The 17,948-nt window shown below is 44.4% G+C and overlaps 3 protein-coding genes across 3 annotated transcripts; all 3 read right to left on the bottom strand.

Moving 5' to 3' along the window:
* Positions 1–1,329: 1,329 nt before the first annotated feature.
* marc1 (mitochondrial amidoxime reducing component 1) lies at positions 1,330–3,983 on the bottom strand. The gene is made up of 7 exons (XM_068751822.1): positions 3,715–3,983; positions 3,320–3,490; positions 3,069–3,231; positions 2,861–3,001; positions 2,487–2,548; positions 2,298–2,369; positions 1,330–2,074 (listed from the first exon to the last, which is right to left on the bottom strand). Exons 1-7 carry the CDS (start codon positions 3,957–3,959, stop codon positions 1,948–1,950), a joined length of 981 nt encoding a protein of 326 aa, XP_068607923.1. The 5' UTR covers positions 3,960–3,983; the 3' UTR covers positions 1,330–1,947.
* A 3,183-nt stretch (positions 3,984–7,166) lies between these two features.
* On the bottom strand, positions 7,167–8,789 carry kcnk3b (potassium channel, subfamily K, member 3b). Its single transcript, XM_068751936.1, has 2 exons — positions 8,507–8,789; positions 7,167–8,038 (listed from the first exon to the last, which is right to left on the bottom strand). The coding sequence occupies exons 1-2, from the start codon at positions 8,787–8,789 to the stop codon at positions 7,167–7,169; spliced, it is 1,155 nt and encodes a 384-aa protein (XP_068608037.1).
* A 1,932-nt stretch (positions 8,790–10,721) lies between these two features.
* ezra (ezrin a) lies at positions 10,722–17,241 on the bottom strand. Its single transcript, XM_068752145.1, has 13 exons — positions 17,230–17,241; positions 15,789–15,872; positions 15,461–15,556; positions 14,958–15,232; positions 14,467–14,550; positions 14,171–14,317; positions 13,753–13,849; positions 13,450–13,613; positions 13,244–13,374; positions 12,773–12,933; positions 12,417–12,509; positions 11,426–11,710; positions 10,722–10,886 (listed from the first exon to the last, which is right to left on the bottom strand). The coding sequence occupies exons 1-13, from the start codon at positions 17,239–17,241 to the stop codon at positions 10,722–10,724; spliced, it is 1,794 nt and encodes a 597-aa protein (XP_068608246.1).
* Between the last annotated feature and the right edge of the window lie 707 nt (positions 17,242–17,948).

The raw sequence follows: 17,948 nt of genomic DNA, 5'->3' as shown, positions 1-17,948 counted from the left end.
CTTATATAAATAATGTTGATTGTTATGTTTTTATAGGATGCTTTTTGGGAAAATAAATTGTTGCTTGGTTGATTGTGAATAAAAACATCAGTAGCTGGTGGGTGGTGGTAATCCTTCTCCTCATGAACTGGCACAACCTCTGGGCATTTGCCTGTCTGTCTGTTAATAGTATTACAGAAAGAACTGCTAGATGGATCTTGGTCTAACTTAGATCGCATTAAATTTTGGGAGCGATCCGGATACCTGTCTGGAAATAAATAAACAAACAAAAACACAGATTTACTTATAACTGAGGCTGTAAAAATAAAATAAAATCATATCTTGTAAAATATGCTTCAAAGCCCAATAACTGATGTCCCAGGCTGAACTGGTAAACTGGTTGTACTGGCTGTACAAACTATCTATCCTCACCTAAATACGGAAGAAGTGCACATGTCCAAAGAGCAGATTTTTACGATGCATGCAATGAGACTTTTGCGTAAACTTTTATTTTTGAATGTTGTAAAATCATCGGTCCAATTTTATCACCTCCATGTTTGTATTTAAAATGTAAAAAAAACAGGTTTGAAGTAGAAACAAGCTTAACAAAACTACTAATTATACTAAAGGCTTCTGGTTTATTTATATAAATCTATTCCCCAGATGCAAGTGTTAAAAATAAACATTAGAAAGTGTCTCTAATTAAATTGCACACAGCTGGATAAAAAAACTACAGTGAATGTGGCTGACATAATGAGAGCTGGAAATGTAAAGCGGACCGAGTGCGGCCTCACAGTAAAGGGTTTTACTTTACGATTTGTATAATTACTGGAAAAAACTCAAATGACCTTTCCGATTGGCATATAATGCAATGACATGATCCACATCATCCAGTTTCACCACTGTCCCCCATGAGGTTTATGCATAATAGACCAGTCAAGGGGAAGTACTGACCACTTGTCAAAACTACTGAATGTGAAAACACTAAACTTTGTTAAAGCAAGGTCAATGAAGTCGATGTTTTTGTCCAGCCTTATGGAACTAATCGATCAAGAATCATTAGATATTATTCCACACTGAAATCCAGTGGCTATCAAGGAGTGGAAATCTGAAACATGAGTTATTAAATTTTGAATTTATTCAAAAGAAACCAGAATTTGTTCCTGAGCGAGTTGAATATTGACAGGGATAGCCAATAAACTAGCAAATCACAGGTTCGAACTTTGTTTCTGTCACTATTTTTCCTGTTCGAGTGTGACTGACCTCTGCTGGTAAAAAAAAAACATGCCCGGAACAACTCCCCAGGGAGCCACCTCGCTCGGTAACAGATCAAATCCAGTAACAAACATGAGAAATTTATTAGCTTTAATACACTTGTCTGTAGCGTTTGATGTAATTTATACAATACTGAAATACACAGTTCTTATATAAACAGGTGGGTGGGGGGGGGACAACCAACAGCATTTGTTGTGTTATATTTGTGTTGTGTAGTGTCTTGGAGCTGCCTGCCAAGCATCACCACCCAACCCTTCAGCCACCTTTAAATCCCAAATGTTTGCGTTTTTCCCAACGGCAGACGTTCCCGTTGCGCAGCAGCGTCGCTCTGCTTTGTGAATTTCAAGGATTACTCGCTTTCACTTCTAATAGAATAGAATAGAAAGCCTTTCTTGTCATTGCATAGTGGATATACAATGAGATTAAGAGCAGCAGATGGCTTCATGATCAGTGCGCTTACAGCTGCTGGAACAAACCGTGGCTGTTAAGCGATGGCTCATCTGATGTGGAACCCAGTGGACCAACAGCACGATGATTTATTATTAAGAGTTTATCATTTTTTGCACTATGAATGACTTTTAATTGAAGTCATGCATACTACCGTACACCTATTTAAGTGATTTCCTTAGGGTAGGCAAACATTTTCCAACAAGGATTTCTTCTTTCCTTTGATTTAGCACTTTCTGTTTCTGATCAGCGGCTGATCTTGTACACCGTGTCGCCGACGTGCAGGACGCCCGTCCTCTTCACAGTGTGCAGCTGGCCAAACAGCGGAGACGACTTATAGATGTGCTTCTCGGACGGTTCGCACATGCGGTAGCTGGAAAAGAATCACAATTAGAAAGCGCTTGAAGGCTAAAAACGGGCAAGCCCACTACGAGTTTAAATGTTACACAATTTCTGAGTAGCATTTTAAAAACTCCGTCATTAAAATTATTAATAGCGCTTGTAGACCTTCCTGAAATGGGTTGAGGGCTCATGCATAATTTTATCTCAGAGGAGGCAACAATGAAGATTCCAGCATCCAGAGTTTAATGATTTACCTTTTCAGTGTTTCCAGAGGCTCTTTTCTGGTGATTATCCCAGTTTCGGGGTCAACGGTTGTGAAAACACATCTGGAAACGGCAAACCGTTTGGCAGACGTTGGTGCATTCAAGCTTTGGATTTGCCGCAACGGGCAACCGAAGGGATTCGCCCGAATTAAAATCAGTGTGAAGCATCAAGTGCGTTACCGTCCACATGACATCACGCGCTGCAGTCTCACGCTGCCAATCTGGATTTCTTCCCATGAATCCTGAAAAAAAGAAAAATTAGTCTGCGCTGGTGACGCTCAAAAGGGCATCGTGTTAGTCAGAAATAAAGGCGTGAAATGCTCCCAACAGGAGGGGGGAGAGAACACCAACCCTCAAAGACCACAGAAAATCTGTTGTTTGCGAGGCCATTAGAGGCCCTACTCGAAACTTCACAGCACACACCTGCTGTTAGAATAAGATCTGCTGCATACGGACGCATAGACGGCAAGATGGGATCAGGAAGAACATTCCATTAGCAGTAGATTTCCCTTTTTTGAATACAGATCCCGGATCAGCCGGATTAAACAACACACCTCCTCGAACGCCTCGCAGCCGCTTACGACGATGTTTGGACGGAAACGCTCCACCGTGACGTCCTTCTCCAGCCTGCTGCTGAGATCCTCGACAGAGCGTTCGGACAGCAGCATCACGGGTCCACAATCCGGGTACGCCACCTGGATGAGGGCAAAGATCGAGCTTTAAAAACTGGAAACACACAGAATCCAGCAGGTTCCACTTTACTTGGTATCGTGGGAATAGAGGCTCGTTCTCCAGCGGTCTCCTGGCCGTCATCTGGGGCTCAAAGTGCACCAAGCGAAAGGTTTTCTCTGCTCCCAGATAACGAGTCAGCCAGCGAGAGGCCTCGTCGCCGCAGTCCCGTCCCTGAATGGCCTTTTCGAACACTCTGCAGCAGAAACACATTGAAAAGCAAATGTGCGTGTTGTCTTTAGGGCGGGTGCGTTGGGGGGCGGGGTGAACCCCCGGTGTCAAACCTGCAGTTGATGATGCGGCTGTCGGGCTGTTTGACGGGGAATCGCAGCGGCTCCATGTTTGGGCCGTTAAGACAAACTTGAAATTCTTCGCATGACAGAGAAACCAACACCAAACGAGGCTCCTGTCTTCCGGTCGCCATGCGACCGTCCTCTGTGATCACCATCCAGTGTCTGAAGTCCAAAAAAGTCCAAAACAGTGAACACTGACGCTTTAATTTCTACAAGAATAAGTCACTCCCTTTGAAGTTCAGCTCGTATCGCGCAACTCCATGTTGTTTCACAGTAAACACGCGTCGGTGAATCACGTGCGTAAAGAGCCACATCCCGTAACTGCGTTATTTTCGGTGCGTCCCGGTTCGGAAAACGCCGCACGGGACACGGTAAACGTTACTTACCGATCCGGCAGGTCTCCAGCCTTCAGGCCGAATTGGGCGCATTCCGCCAGAGGCACCGAGACGGCCTTGCCGGACTTCAGAGGGTGAATGAGGAGCTTCGACACTCGGCCCACGCAAATAAACTTTTCTGGCTTTCGCAAGTATTTATATCCCAGAACAAGCCCAAGGACAGCAACGCCGGCTCCGCCGACGGCCAGAGCTGCTCTGCGGGACAACGCGCTGCCTGCCGTCGCTTTCAGGTCCATTTTGTGGGCCGAGCCGAGTTCTGACGTTATTATGTCCGGCTGTGACGTTCACGGACGGTCATCAACCTTTACGCACTGGCGGCGCGGAGGAACCGCCTACAATTAGAACATCATTTTAACATCTTGAGGTGAATGACGGTGAAAGGCAATTTCTAATCCAAATATATATAAATATAAAAAAAAACATCCCCCAAAAAAGGGACAAAAAAAGCAAACTACTGAGCAGCCCTTAAACAAGTGACGTATTGGTGTGCATATAGTTTGTACTTAAAATGGCTTAAAAGAGAGAAAGCGATCTACCGCCACAGTTGACCTTCTCAGTGGAACTATTCTTGTCTTTGACATAGATACTCAGGTCTATGGCCAAAGTGGAAAACAGCAGATGCTCCAGCCACAGGGGGGGTCAACACAGGGATTTGTTGACTGGCTACTCCTTCTGTTGCTTTTCTGTGTACCTCTAAAAGATGAACGCCTCTTCATAATAATAATAATAATAATAATAATAATAAGCTTTATTTATATAGCACTTTTTTAGAAATAAAATTCCCAAAGTGCTTTAACAGATAATAACAAATCAACATGAATCATATAAACAAAAAATACATATTAAACAAACATTAATGTAAAATGGGTGTATAAAAGCAACAGTGGCATCAGGGCACAAGCGATGAGACTAGGTACCCAGCAATAATCATAAAATAATAAAACAATGTTCAAAATATAATAGGCGCAGGTCCGGGATTTATCAGCCGTGTTGTTGTTGCAGTGCCAGGCTAATTGTTATAGGAACATATATTGCTCTATTCTGAGCAAACGTGATGTTATAATTCTGATTTGGTTTTGCCGTGTTTGGCGCATGGTATTATGTGGATCAAGACATCTTAGATCGTTTTCTGACACCTAGACATTTTTTGTTCTAAATGCTGCAACTCCCAAAAAAACATATACAAGAATATGGTACAGCTTCTGGTGACAAAAACTCCATTTAACCTTCAATCAAAGGTCAATCCATGATTGAATATTGTATATTTCTTATTAGGAATTGTGTGCTTGCCTTTAGACAAACCTGACATTTGTATATGAAACACATATGAGTGCATGAGCGCCGACTTCAAGTGAAAGAAAACAAATATTTTGGATTTATTTCAGAATTCAGAAGTGCACCAATTTCCATTTTCTCTACAGAAATCATTCTATGAATAGCACAGACCTCTGACATGTGGTTGAATCAACAGCCCAGACCTTTTAGTCGGGGCGTTCTCGTGGTCTAAGTGAAAACCCAGCAGTAGTAACTGGCACAATTTGAAATCTTTATTATTTTCGTCTACCCTCTGTTTGCTGTACCACATGAACATCAGTTGAATCCAACAGAAATACATATATTCACAAAGAATAACGTAAAGACACAATGGCGTACTCTCCGCTCGTGACTATCCTGCTGCAGGTTTTTCTAAACCTGGACATCAGTCAGAATTCCCAGAGGGAATCCATCTGGACCAAACGGTCTATACATTCAGCAGGCTTTTCTCACGCAGTACATCCTGATAAGCAGCATGGAGGTGTATAATATCACACGTAACTCAACCTGTATAGAGAAATTCACTTCAGAAATGTTCCCTGAAAATGTTTCTTTATTAGCCAGGTAATTATTATATATTTTTTTGATGAAATGTCCACATTTGAAATATTTTCTCTGAATATTCTCTTCTGACTTGAGAGAAATTACATTTAAATTACGGTATATGTAATTTCAAGAGATGAATATTCCCACGTATGCACACACTCCCTTGGCAAGTTCAAATACTTGTGTGTTCAAGTATTAGTTGGACGCTGGCCATTTAAAGATATTTAAATGTTTTCTAAGAAAAGCTGAGAAACCCATTTGTGCCAGCACATAGTAGTTCAACTCTAAAATGCAGAGGTAAAAATATACAGTAGCAAGGCTCATTACAAACACAGCAGGCCTGTTTCACTAACATAGTATCTCAGATGGCACCTGACCTGGATCAAATACACGTTTCAGTACTTTAGTCACACAGAATTCAATTAATCCGAAGCAGGAAAAACAAACATCAGAATAACAACACCATGACACAACCATAAACAATCGATATTATTGGACTTATTGCAAGAGCAATCCCTAAATCTCCTTTTGTTGTTTGAATATATGTAATTAAAATACATTTTCCAGTTCTGCTGCCTCATGCAATATTTATTCAGTCATAATTATATTTTTGAGATACTTTTGCCTGACATGAACCGAATTCACAGCTGCTAGAAACAAATGTAACATGATGTCACGTCATTTCAGATGCTGAACTGACGCGCCAGACTAGGCTCAGAAATACAAGGAGTAGTATCTAAGGGTGTACTTCTTGCTTTTTCATCAATCAGTGAGACTACGTCTTTTTTTGGTGAAATTGTTTGTGGTCTTATTACCCATTGTCCAAACGCAGAGAGCCCCTCCCCTCTGCCACGCTGAGCTGCTCTTTGAGCGTCTTCAGTGAGAGCATAAAGCGTGGAGCGTTTAGCTGAGAATGTCAGGGTTGTGTAAGTTAATTGTCATTTCTAAATCGGCTGTGTTTGCGTGGCCGCCGGCACGGTGAGTGTCTACTTATCGTTGCAGCGCTTGCTAAAAGAGTTCCACTATATTTGGGATGTTTTAAAGTGCTGTTTTCATGTTTTTTTTACTTCTCCCCTGATGTGGAGTCACTTTAGAGTTTTTGTAAGTGACGCACCGGCTATCTGAGAGCGAGCACAGAAAATCATAATACCAGCAGCGGCCACACGGAGAATGAGTCACTCGGTTGCTCGTGTGTATCAGCCATGTTTGTTTTTGGAGGTGGGGAGGTAACATAAGGCAACGTGTATGATTCTTGTATGATGATTCAGCATCTGTGAGACGATGAACGAAAACACAGGCCTCCTCCTGGGTCCTCTGGCAGCAACTATTCTGCAGCTGTTCCGCTGTGAGTTCTACACGCTGCTCACCACACGCATCGCCGAAAGGGCTTCCTCCGGGACACCAATTCGGAAGCAAATCTTCCAAGTCGTGCTTCCCCAAAGAAACGCTGTCGATGTTTCAAGCACCGTTCTCCTTCTTGGGCGCTCTGCTGTCGGTTTGCATCCGCGTGCAGGAAACTGCCAAGCGTCTGTCGTCCGCCTGGCACGCATTGTGCTCTGCAGAAAACCGGCTGTAACGAAAGGCTAGACGGAGCTGCGTCTCTTGAACACCCTCAACGGGGAGAGAACGTGTAGGCCCGTTGTTATGGAGCTTATGCTTGAACACTGACGTGGACTGCAAACGCAGCCCGTCGATGAAGGCTCCGCGTAGCGGGAACCGTTGCTGGTCTTCTGCAAGTAGGCATCAGAGAACGTCAGCTCCTGAGGGAGGAAGCCCTGCAGCTTCTCCTTGCTCCTGTACCACAAGCAGGAGCACATAGTTTGGAAATGCATCACCTCGGTGTAGACACCTTTGCCCTTTGCGGTGCCTTCTGTCGCAGGTGTGGGAGGAGTTGAGGACGTGACCTTTAATAGACGAGTCACCTCGCCTCTGGGATTGCCGCCGGACATCAAGGACCTCTGCTTGGCGTCCCTCCACTCGTCCTCGGTGTTCATGGTCAGAAAGCGAAGCACCACCAGGTTTAGGAACGCTCCAATGACCGTCAAGCCCATCAGGATGTACACAAAGCAGAAAGCCACGTAGCGGGGGTCGTTCTGCAGGGCATTGTCCCTCTGCAGAGCGACATAGTCCCCAAAGCCGATGGTGGTGAGGGTGATGAAGCAGTAGTAAAAGGCGTGGAGGAAACTCCATCCCTCGCACTGCGAGAACGCCATCGCCCCCACGCACAGGGTGCTCAGGCACGAGAAGAAGCCCACCGTCACCATGTTTGCCATGGAGACCTCGGGCCGACGCATCGCCAGGCACTTCTTGGCTTGGTGCAGCAGGTATCTGACCAGCATGTTAATGCGCTCCCCCAGGCTCTGGAACATGACCAGGGTGAGCGGGATCCCCAAGAGGGCGTAGAACATGCAAAACACTTTCCCCGAGTCGCTGCTGGGAGCCGCGTGACCGTAACCTGAAGGAGACAGCGTGACGTTTACACCTCAGAGACACCGGCATGACAAGATGTCTGAATACACGCTTCACCTAAAACCCCATCAACGGCAATCGCCTGCAAACACCTTTTAATGAGACAAAAACAACTGATTTTTAGCCGCTGAGGTGCATTCAAATCCTATTTGAGGTTTTTATATTTGTATTTATATTTTCAGCAAATGTTTTTAAAATAATGCTTTTTTTTTTGTTCCCCCAAAGTTATATTCCTGAAGCTTTGTCACTTACTTCACAATTTCCAGCTAATTCATCCAAAATGACAACTTTAATGCTGAATATCTTCCTAAAATTGTAACTTTTCCCACCTAATTCTGGCTCTTCTGCTAATATTACAATATTATCATCTTTCAACTCTGTAATTAAGAGTTAATGTAACTCCTTTACGCAGATCCTGACTGCAGCGCTGCAGGAGGAGGTGAAAGCCGCTCACCTATTGTCGTGATCACAGTGATGGCGAAGTAGAAGGATCCGGCAAATTTCCACTGGACCCCTGCCTTGTGCGGCTTGAGCTGCAGCACGACGTGCTCCAGCTCCTCGAAGTTCTCTTTGGTCAAGTTGTATTTGCGCATCAGCTCGTACTTCCTGGCTTCGAGCCTCCTCTTGTGACTTTTCTCCTGTTTGGACTCCAGCGTCTCGAACACGGCCGCTCCGACCACCAGGTAGGTGAGGATGCTGATGATGAGGGCGAGAGTCCTGGCGTTTTGTCTCTTCATGGTCGTGAAGTAAAAAAAAAAAAAAAAAAAGATGAGACTCTGCGACCTTCTCTCGACAGTCTCCGGATCCAACAGAGGGGCGGGGAGGGAGGGGCTTTGGAGCCGGAGCTGTTCTTTCAGCACCACCCCCACATCACAGTTGGGTTGCTACTGTATTTGGAATATTTGTCACCGACTTATATTTAGACTGCACCGGGCAATCCCACAGACTTTCAGAGGCGGCTGCTTGGAGTAGGAGCACAAACCGAGCGCGAACCTTCATGGCGCATTTACGCGCAAACACTATGCTTATCTCCCCCCCCCCACTTCCACCCCCAGCTCAATCCTCAGCAGAGGCGCTTCCACCTCCAACAAGCAGTGCGTTAAATGTTCGCTGCAGTGTGATCCGTGTGTTCATCCACGGATACAATATTTGCATAGCGGTTATTTAAACAGACTGGCTCTACTGGTTCCACAAGTTGTCTAGCAACCCCATGATAAACCGTCCTTCCCACTGAGCAAATATTTAAGAGCCACAGGCCTTTCCACGGCGAGTCTTCAAAGACAACTTCTGTCCCCAAAGAATATGTGCTAAAAAAAAACCAGACTGACCTGCACAAAGGCCCACCAGTCCCCTTGTTCCATGACAATCACTCATATGACCATAATTTATTGTTAATGGATTAGTAATAGCCAATAATGTCAATCTTGTGGACTTTAATTTGGATCCGCACCAAATGGGTCACATTCATCCCCCAATATACTCCAGATCCATGCTTTCATTATTCCCTTAAATATTTTATTATTATTATTAAACTCGTGCATTTGACATACTTCTTTTATTTCTTTTACATGCCTGATTTAATTTTATTTTTGACTTATATAAAATTGAAAAGTATTCATCATTCATTCTCACTCTGTTAGGATGATTTATTCACATGTGATCATCATACTTTGAATAAAGGCAGGAATGCATGCAGCTGTTATGATAATATAGATTGGAAAACGGTTTGAAAGTTTGAATATGCATATCTTTCATGCCCCCCCCCAAGCCAAAAGAAGTGAGTACACGCCCCCGAAGAGGAAGGGAAAAATGAACTCACCTGCAGATTGACAGGTGAATGAAGACAGCTAGTCAACAGCAGACACCTTGTATTTCCGAGATGCATTGTGGGTAATGTATGCTCCCTCATACTGGAGACTAAAAAAAATTGCTATCTGTGCTTTTCATGAGTAAATCAGATGAACTAGGTTTTATCTGACATTAAGACATGTCGTAAACAGGATGCATGGAGTTTAAATGCTGCTGAGTGACACGATTTAACAAGGAAAACATGTTTGTTGTGTTTCTGAAGCTGCAGGATGCATGAAGTGAAATACATAAAAGCAGTTATTTAGAGTAATAAAACAAACAAACAGAACTAATTAAATAAGCTATTATTATACAGCTGTCTATGGTGGCAATGGTAATTTAATGGGTTAATCACAAATTATTTTCAATAATAGATTTTTCATTTAAGTCATTTTCTCAAGAAAAAAACCCCCCAAATGAATGTAGAGGATTTCCTGTTTGACTCTTTTGTACGTTTTATTTCATTTGTTTTAAATATTTCTATATATTTATACAGGGCAGTGGTTGCAATATTAGCAAATATTGATCATTCCTTTCTCTTTCACACCTCACACACCACCTTCGATCATGACGTGAGGAACACACAAGCGTCTGCTAGGTTTTATCCATCCAGCGCACTGGAGACGTTGGGTGCTACAAAGGAAAAGCAGTAATTTCAGACAAAAGTTAATCAATAAAATAAAACTTACGGAGCTTAATTTAGCGCAGAGCCGTGCTTTTCTGGGTTAAAATAAGATGTGGCTACAATAACGTCATGAAAAACACTGCTGAACAGGGCATTCACGAGGCATGCGGGAGAGACCGCCGGTTCTCTGAGGTTCCTAAAAGGCCTCAAACTCATCGATCCTCTGCTTGGTGTTGCCCATGCGGATCCGACGCAGGGTCTTGTACTTGTCCAGGCCGTATTGGACGTTCTTGTCATGGCGCAGATCGTTCTGGGTCTTCTTGCTTTCGTCTCGGGCTTCTTCCAGCTCTGAGCTCAGGGCCTGCAGAGAGAAAAGGAGGAGTCGGTTTAAGAGGAGTTCATCCTTGTCTGATGGTTGCTGCTGATGCTAGATGGAGACTCTATCCTCTGTCTGTTCTGGACTCTCTACATCACATAGCTATAGATATGTAAAGCATAGATATCGTTATCCGACATTGTTGTGATGGATTTTGATTAAACGAAAGGGGCTTGTGCCAAAGAAGGATTCACTGAATTTTGGACTAACTTCTACTACTGCTGTATTTTCTTCTTGTCCCGTCAGGGGTCCCCACAGCAGATTGACTTTCTCCACTTCACCCTATCCTTTGCATCATCCTCCCCAGCACCAACCACTCTCATGTCCTCCCATCTTCTGCTAGGTCGACCAACATCCGTGAGGTTTTTAATACTTGCAAGGACTCCCTAATTTAATTTAAGGGATCTGCTGGACCTCAATGGAGGTATTTGCATAAGCATTCTCAAAATCAGAGCAGGCTTACAGGATAATTTCTCCAAACTAATTTAAAACAGCTCTGTTGTTTTCTGTTTCCCTGAACTCACCTTCAGCTTGTCCCTCAGGCGCTTGTTCTTCTCCACCTCGGTCAGCCGCTCCTCCTCATGGCGGTGGTTGTCGATGCCCTGCGTGAGTAGCTCGGCACTGCAGGAGCTGTTCTCTTCACTGTGCTCGTGGTCGCTCTCATTATCCGAGGAGCTAGAGGAGGAGGAGGAGGAGGAGGATGACCCCGGAGCAGGAGCGGGAGCAGTGACAGGAACCGAATTGGCAGAGCTCTTCACATTGCTCAGTTCCTCCTTCGTCTTCATGAGATTCTCCTCCACTTGCATAGCCTAGGACGAAGAGGACAGGCGCACTTTAGTTCATGCGTTCTTCAAATGCTGAACGGGAGCAACATTCAAGAGCATAAAACCTCTGATCGTGACATAAATGCTGTAATTATTGAAATTTGAATAGCATCGTTTATGGACCAATATCAGGTGGAGCTGGACTCTGATCTCACAGCTGTCTCTTTTGAAAGACACTTTTATGACTATGTAAATTTGTCTTTATCTCTTCCACTATACACATACACAACTTCCTGACTGAGGCAGGCCTTCCTCTTTATGCACAAGTCGATAAGAGTCCCTTTATTAAAGGGTTGGGTGATAAACTGTACAATAAATTCAAAATTCCTCTTGATATCTGTTGATCTTTGTTCACGTTAACATTTGGAAAGATCTGATTGTTGTCCTTGAATTTAAGGTTGCACTAAAGAAGTTTATGTGCTATTTTATTTCATATATTGTCTTAAATTCACCTTTTCAAGGTATTTGTATTCATCTGACTGTAACTTTTAAAGTTAAACAGTTGTCTCTTTAAATATCTTTATGGAAAGGGAACATATTATTGGTATTACCCAAAATTAAAGAAAGAAATATCAGGTTGCTCAGATGACATTTGAGAAGCAGCCAGCTGAAAAGTTGCTCGGCGACTTCCAGGTAGCCCCCATGACTTCTGGGAACCTGGACAACATGTGATGAAGTGTCGGAAGCTCACCTTGCATTGCCACGACTCTGCCTCTTCCTCCTTTTCTCTCTTGGCCTCCTCCAACAGAGCGATCTTGGAGCTGTACTCGGCCAACTCTGCAGCCTGCAGGAACGAGGCGCAAACCATGTCGTCAAATAGCCCAAGAAAAGACACCTGTTTACCTCAGTGACCTCGGCCATGTCATTCCGTGAATGGATGGGCAAAGGCAGCAGAGATCAAATAGCTATGAGCATCAGCGAGGTGCCAATAAAAAAATGCTGTACCTTTAGTTCCGGTGCAACAAATTCAGATTTGATAGATTTCACCCAACAATCACTGCTTTCTCAGGTGAAAAGCTATAAGCGCTCCTGGCAGGACGTACTCACCAGCTGCTCCCGGCTCCTTATCTGGTCCTCAGCTTGCCTGGTCAGCTCCTCCTTGGCTATTATGGCCTCCATCCTCTCAGCATCCAGCCGGGCCGCCTCCTGCTCCACCCGAGTCCTCTCTGCCTCCAGCATCCTGGCCCTCTCCAGCTGCTCCTGGAGATCTACAGGGGCATATCAGTGTAAAATGTATTGTGCAAGGTGAAAAAAATAACTGTAACATTGCAGTGAAAATAATATTATGTACTGAAGAAACTGTCTAAACCGGAGGAATAAAATAGACCCTTGTCATTTTCTTCAAGAGATTTCAAGCACATAGAACAGAAGAGGGCAGTAAAGGCATGTCACATTTTGAATCGGCGTATTTCTAACACACCTTTTTACCAGCTGACTGAAACAGCCCTATTGGAGGGACGGATGGATTTTAAGCCAGGAGTCTCTAAAATGGTGGCAACTTTAGGTGAAAACTCTCACCTGACTCTGCTCTCTTGGTTGTTTTCTCATACTGGAAGAGCTGCATAATCAGATCCTGCTTCTCTTTCTCTATGTCCCCCTTCTCTTTCTCAATGGCCTCCCTCCTCTTCTTCTCTTCCTCCAGACGATCCCTGCAAAACACACAAAGACGAATCACAGCCTGAATTTATTATCCGAGGCCGTCAGCTTTAACCTGATTCCTGTACCTCTCCATCTTCTTCTGCAGCCTCTCCTCTTTGGCCTGAGCCTTCATCTGCTGAACCTCAATGGTGTCGGCCTTGCGGCGGTTTGTGTACAGCTCATGGTTTCCCCTGCACACATGCAGGATGCGCTTGTTGACTCGCAGCCGCGGGGTGCAGAATACGAAATCCTCAGGAGGAAAGAAAGCATGATCGCAGAGTCAGGCTATGAAAGACCCAATATGGGGTGAACTGTTCCTTTAACGCTGCTTCTGGCGTGCTCCTTTCCACGCTCCCACGCGCTCTGGAAGTGAGTCGAAGAATACTTACGGTTGCTTTCTTATCTATGGGCTTGATGAAAAACTTCTTGTCATTGAAGGAAATGTCTCTTATTTCGCTCCAGGGGAATCCGATCTTTGGAGACAGCCTGAAGGACAGAGAGAAAGGAGCGATTGAACGGCATGTTTAAAAGTAGGAGAACTGTGCTGATAGAATGTGATCACACTGAAGGTTCAGTGAGACGATCAGGGGAATCCGCTTCTTGTTTGTTCGTGTTGTAGTAGAAGCAGGAAAACCGGGTCAATGGCCAAACAAAAACCCACGTGGCCAGACGCGCCATTTAATACTTCCCTGCCAGGCATCGGAGGTCGATGACTGCTCGTGTGCTGACCTCCGGCCTGCACTCACCGGCCTGCACTCACCGGCCTGCACTCACCGGCCTGCACTCACCACCGACTCCGTGACTTACTTGTCCTGCTTCTCGTAGATGTTCATTCCCAAGGCGTCGACGCCCAACCAAAGCTCGGTGCCCTTCAAGTTCTTGATCTCAAAGTAGTTGACGCCGTACATCTCCAGGTCCTGAGCGATCTTCAGGTACTCGATCATGGCCTCCTCCCTGTTCAGATCGGATAGATAGATGAGCAGGTGGGTGGGGTGCAACTGGGCTCAAGCGTGCTTGTTTGCTTTCTATTCGGAGGAAATTTTATTCCTGCAAACTGAAGATAAATGCACGGTAGGGCTATTTGCCGAGTATCGATCCCTTACTTCAGCATTGATCCGTGCTCCTCATGCCAAACATGGATTCTGTCCTCCCACTGTTCCTTGGACAGCTTGTGTTGATCCAACACCCTGAGAAGTTGAGATCAGTTATCAGTGCGTGGATCACAGGACCAAACACAAGCTGCATTGTCTTGTCGTTGCTATCCTGTCTTAGCTTTAGGTGGTATGCGAATCCATAGCAGGATATTAGATCATAATGCATCTACTCTGCGTTAAGGCCGACAATGTGGAAAAGTACTGCACAGATTTGAGCTGCTGCCCCTCCTTACTACGTCATGACTCAGAATATTCAGACAAAATATAATTAACCAATATGTCATGATGAAATATTATGTTATTGATCTCAGGGGGAAATTCACAAGTGACCTCGAAGACATTGAAGCGATGTATAATAAATAATAATAAAACATTCCATCAATGAAACAATGAAAAACCAGAGAACTGAGCATCAGCTCAACCAAACAATTCCAACTCACCTCTTGGGCAGCAGGCGCTCGCAGGACAGGTACCCCGGTTGATTCGCCGTCTTGGAGTACTCTCCGAACTTGGCCTGGACGGAGTAAGAGGCCAGCAGCACAGAGGACTCCGGAGGGCAGTAGATATTGTCCAACAGGATGTCGTCCTTCACCTGACGGAAGAACAGCTTCCGAGTGACATCCTGGATCAGTTCCTCGGCCACGTCCTCGGGGTAAAACTTGACCCTCAGCTTGAACTGCAGGGGGATATCCTTCTTCACCTCCTGGGCCATCACCTGAGAACAGAGCAGGTATGATTTAAAAGAAGCTGGACAAAGTATGGCAGACTATATTTGTCCATTCTAGTTTTCCCTGCTACCTTTTTGGCTGTGCATTATGCTAGTATACAACCAAATACAACAACGCCTGCGGATCGTAACCCTCAGATCTTAGACTTCAGTCGGTCGTTTCCTGCCACGTTTCAAACCAAACACATCAGTTTTTCTAGTCACACTCAGGATCACCTTCTTCTCTGAGTTCAGCCATGCGCTGAAGCCTTTGTTGTCCACAAACTGCAGCCCGAAGTACCACGTCTCACGGAGTCCGATGGTCCTGGCAACCTGTGGCAGGGAGAGAGCCCCAGCAGACGTCAACTAAAGCAGTGGGTCACGCCTCACGACCCCTTTATGGAGCTCTGACTGCCAATCAGGTACAAAGGGAAGGAACAACCCGCGTCATGTTATCAGGAGGTGAGGTTACCGTTTGTCATTGAATTGAATATGTGATCAAACTGGGACAACTAGAATTTGAAGACGAGCTGTTTTGGTGCATCTTAACTTGTACAATACTTGCCTGATTATAGAGCTCCTTCCCTGTGGTGTTGGGATGGAAGGAAAACTCCAGCTCAGCGTCCACAGTGGTGACGCGAACATTGACCTGCAGCGGAAAAAGTATTTTAACGCATGACAACAAAAATGTCTACCTTTTTCTCAATCCTGCATTTCTTGAAGGGGCGTGCTATTTTAATTTTTGCTAGTCATAGTAAAAATATAACAAGATGTGAGGCTGTGAAGTGGATTGTTCATAAACCGTAATTGCTCACTATCTCATTAGACTTTGGACTGCCCTCGCAAGGTGCCACAAGGTTGCACAAATGCAGATTAAAGAATCTAAACAGTCACTGCTTGCCAAGTTCCCTTCAGGCTTTAACCATTGTTACCAAAATGGATCTTTATTATAACAAAACAATTAAATGAATGCATTTCCCACAGATAAATAGAGCTGCCTTCCATATGTGCAAAAAAGCACAACAAACGTATTGCAGGACCCTGGCCGGCAGACGTTACACAATCGTTTTATGAAGCTGCACTCGAGCACACCCCGAGTGTCATAAAGAATAAAGATAAATCCACCGAAACCCGGGCAAACAGAAACTGGAACATCCCTGAACGAAGCCGCTCGTTTTACTCCACTTTTAATAATCATCTGTAGAAATCTGAACAAATCCTACTGATGCATCCCTCACTATTAGCTACCAGAGCATGACCTATTCTTTAATTAAGCAATAACTTTAAGGAAAAAAACACGGTATATTTCTGCATTCCATTCCCTTTTTTTCTCTTGACTTGGATTACTTTTTTTGGGATCTGTAGACCTTTCGGTTTCAATTTCAGAAACTTGCAGACAGACGTCAGAATGACCTCTCAAGAGTGGCGTTCTCCTTGATGTGTCAATATAAGCCAAGATTTGTAGTCGTAATGCACAATCTGGCCTTTCTTATCAGTTTCGCTACAGACTGGTTGTAACTAATTCCAACTGAGGACATTAGCAACTTCCCAAAAAAAATGGTTTCATTGTAATTGACTAATTAAAGGAGGGGATTAAAACTTTCAATCCGTAGACTTCAGTTGACAATGAGAGACATATTGTTTTTTAAATGCAGCACTGCAGAGGCAGATACGATGATCATGTACAACCAAACAGACAGCGTACAGCCCAGTTCAAGCAATGAAGTACCTTTTTTTAGTGCTATTTCGTTCTTCCAGGAATGGAATGGGTCAAAATCTACTTTTAGTTAATGAGTAAATGCCAAGAAGGATCGGTGCCCCTTGGAATCAACTCACAAGCTTAGACATGAGGGGGGGAAAGCAAAGTGTGACTAAAACTAAAGAGATTAAATTTAAGTCTTTCTCCATGAACATTCAGGCCCACATGGATAAGCAACATTCAGAATCTATAACTTTCAAACTTGGACCAGGAAGAGACCGTTTAGCATTAAAACCCTGAATCTTACCATTTTGGGCATCCTGGCTCAGGTCGGTGGGGGAACTTCAGCAGGACAATGTGTTTCCCAGACTGACCGAGGCTTCAGTCAGACTCTCAGCGGATCCTCCACCTGACAAAGAACACAGCTCGGCTCTCGCTGGCAGACTCAAGGGCAGGGCGTGTGTCCTTTGAACCCGACCGTAGATCACACGTAGGGGCGTGGGAGGTGTGACCGCCTCGATGAACAGCTCCACCCAAAGACCATCACCTGTGACCTTTGATCGGATCATGATAAAACATACTTTTCATGTTTCGATCTCTGAGATTGAAAGACTTTAATCAAACAAAACCTAATTTGAGCTGCACCTGTCCTGGAGCAAATGACTGAAATCCAGATTCCTCCTGACGTTTGTCCCTTCCTCACGGGATCCCTGGGAACTGCTGGCATGAATATTCTCAAAATCACTTCAGTTAATGCTGATATATTTCGTAAAGAAATGGTTCATTCATTCATTTAACAGACAAGGTGGATTAGAACCCAGGACCTTTTCGCTTTGAGGCAACAGCGCTACCTGCTGCCACTGTACTGAAATGACTTGAGTCAAAGATTTGACTCCATTCCACATCTAAGGACGCTTTTCACCGCTTTCTGGCACCGTGAATGATGTAACTGATGTCAGCCCGACTAATAGATCACTCAAAGGAATGCAACAGCTGATGTTGGCACAGTTTGATGGATATTTATGT

The sequence above is a fragment of the Brachionichthys hirsutus genome, chromosome 18, assembly GCF_040956055.1.
Source record: "Brachionichthys hirsutus isolate HB-005 chromosome 18, CSIRO-AGI_Bhir_v1, whole genome shotgun sequence".
NCBI lineage: Eukaryota > Metazoa > Chordata > Actinopteri > Lophiiformes > Brachionichthyidae > Brachionichthys > Brachionichthys hirsutus.
This window is presented reverse-complemented; position numbering and strand designations above follow the sequence as displayed.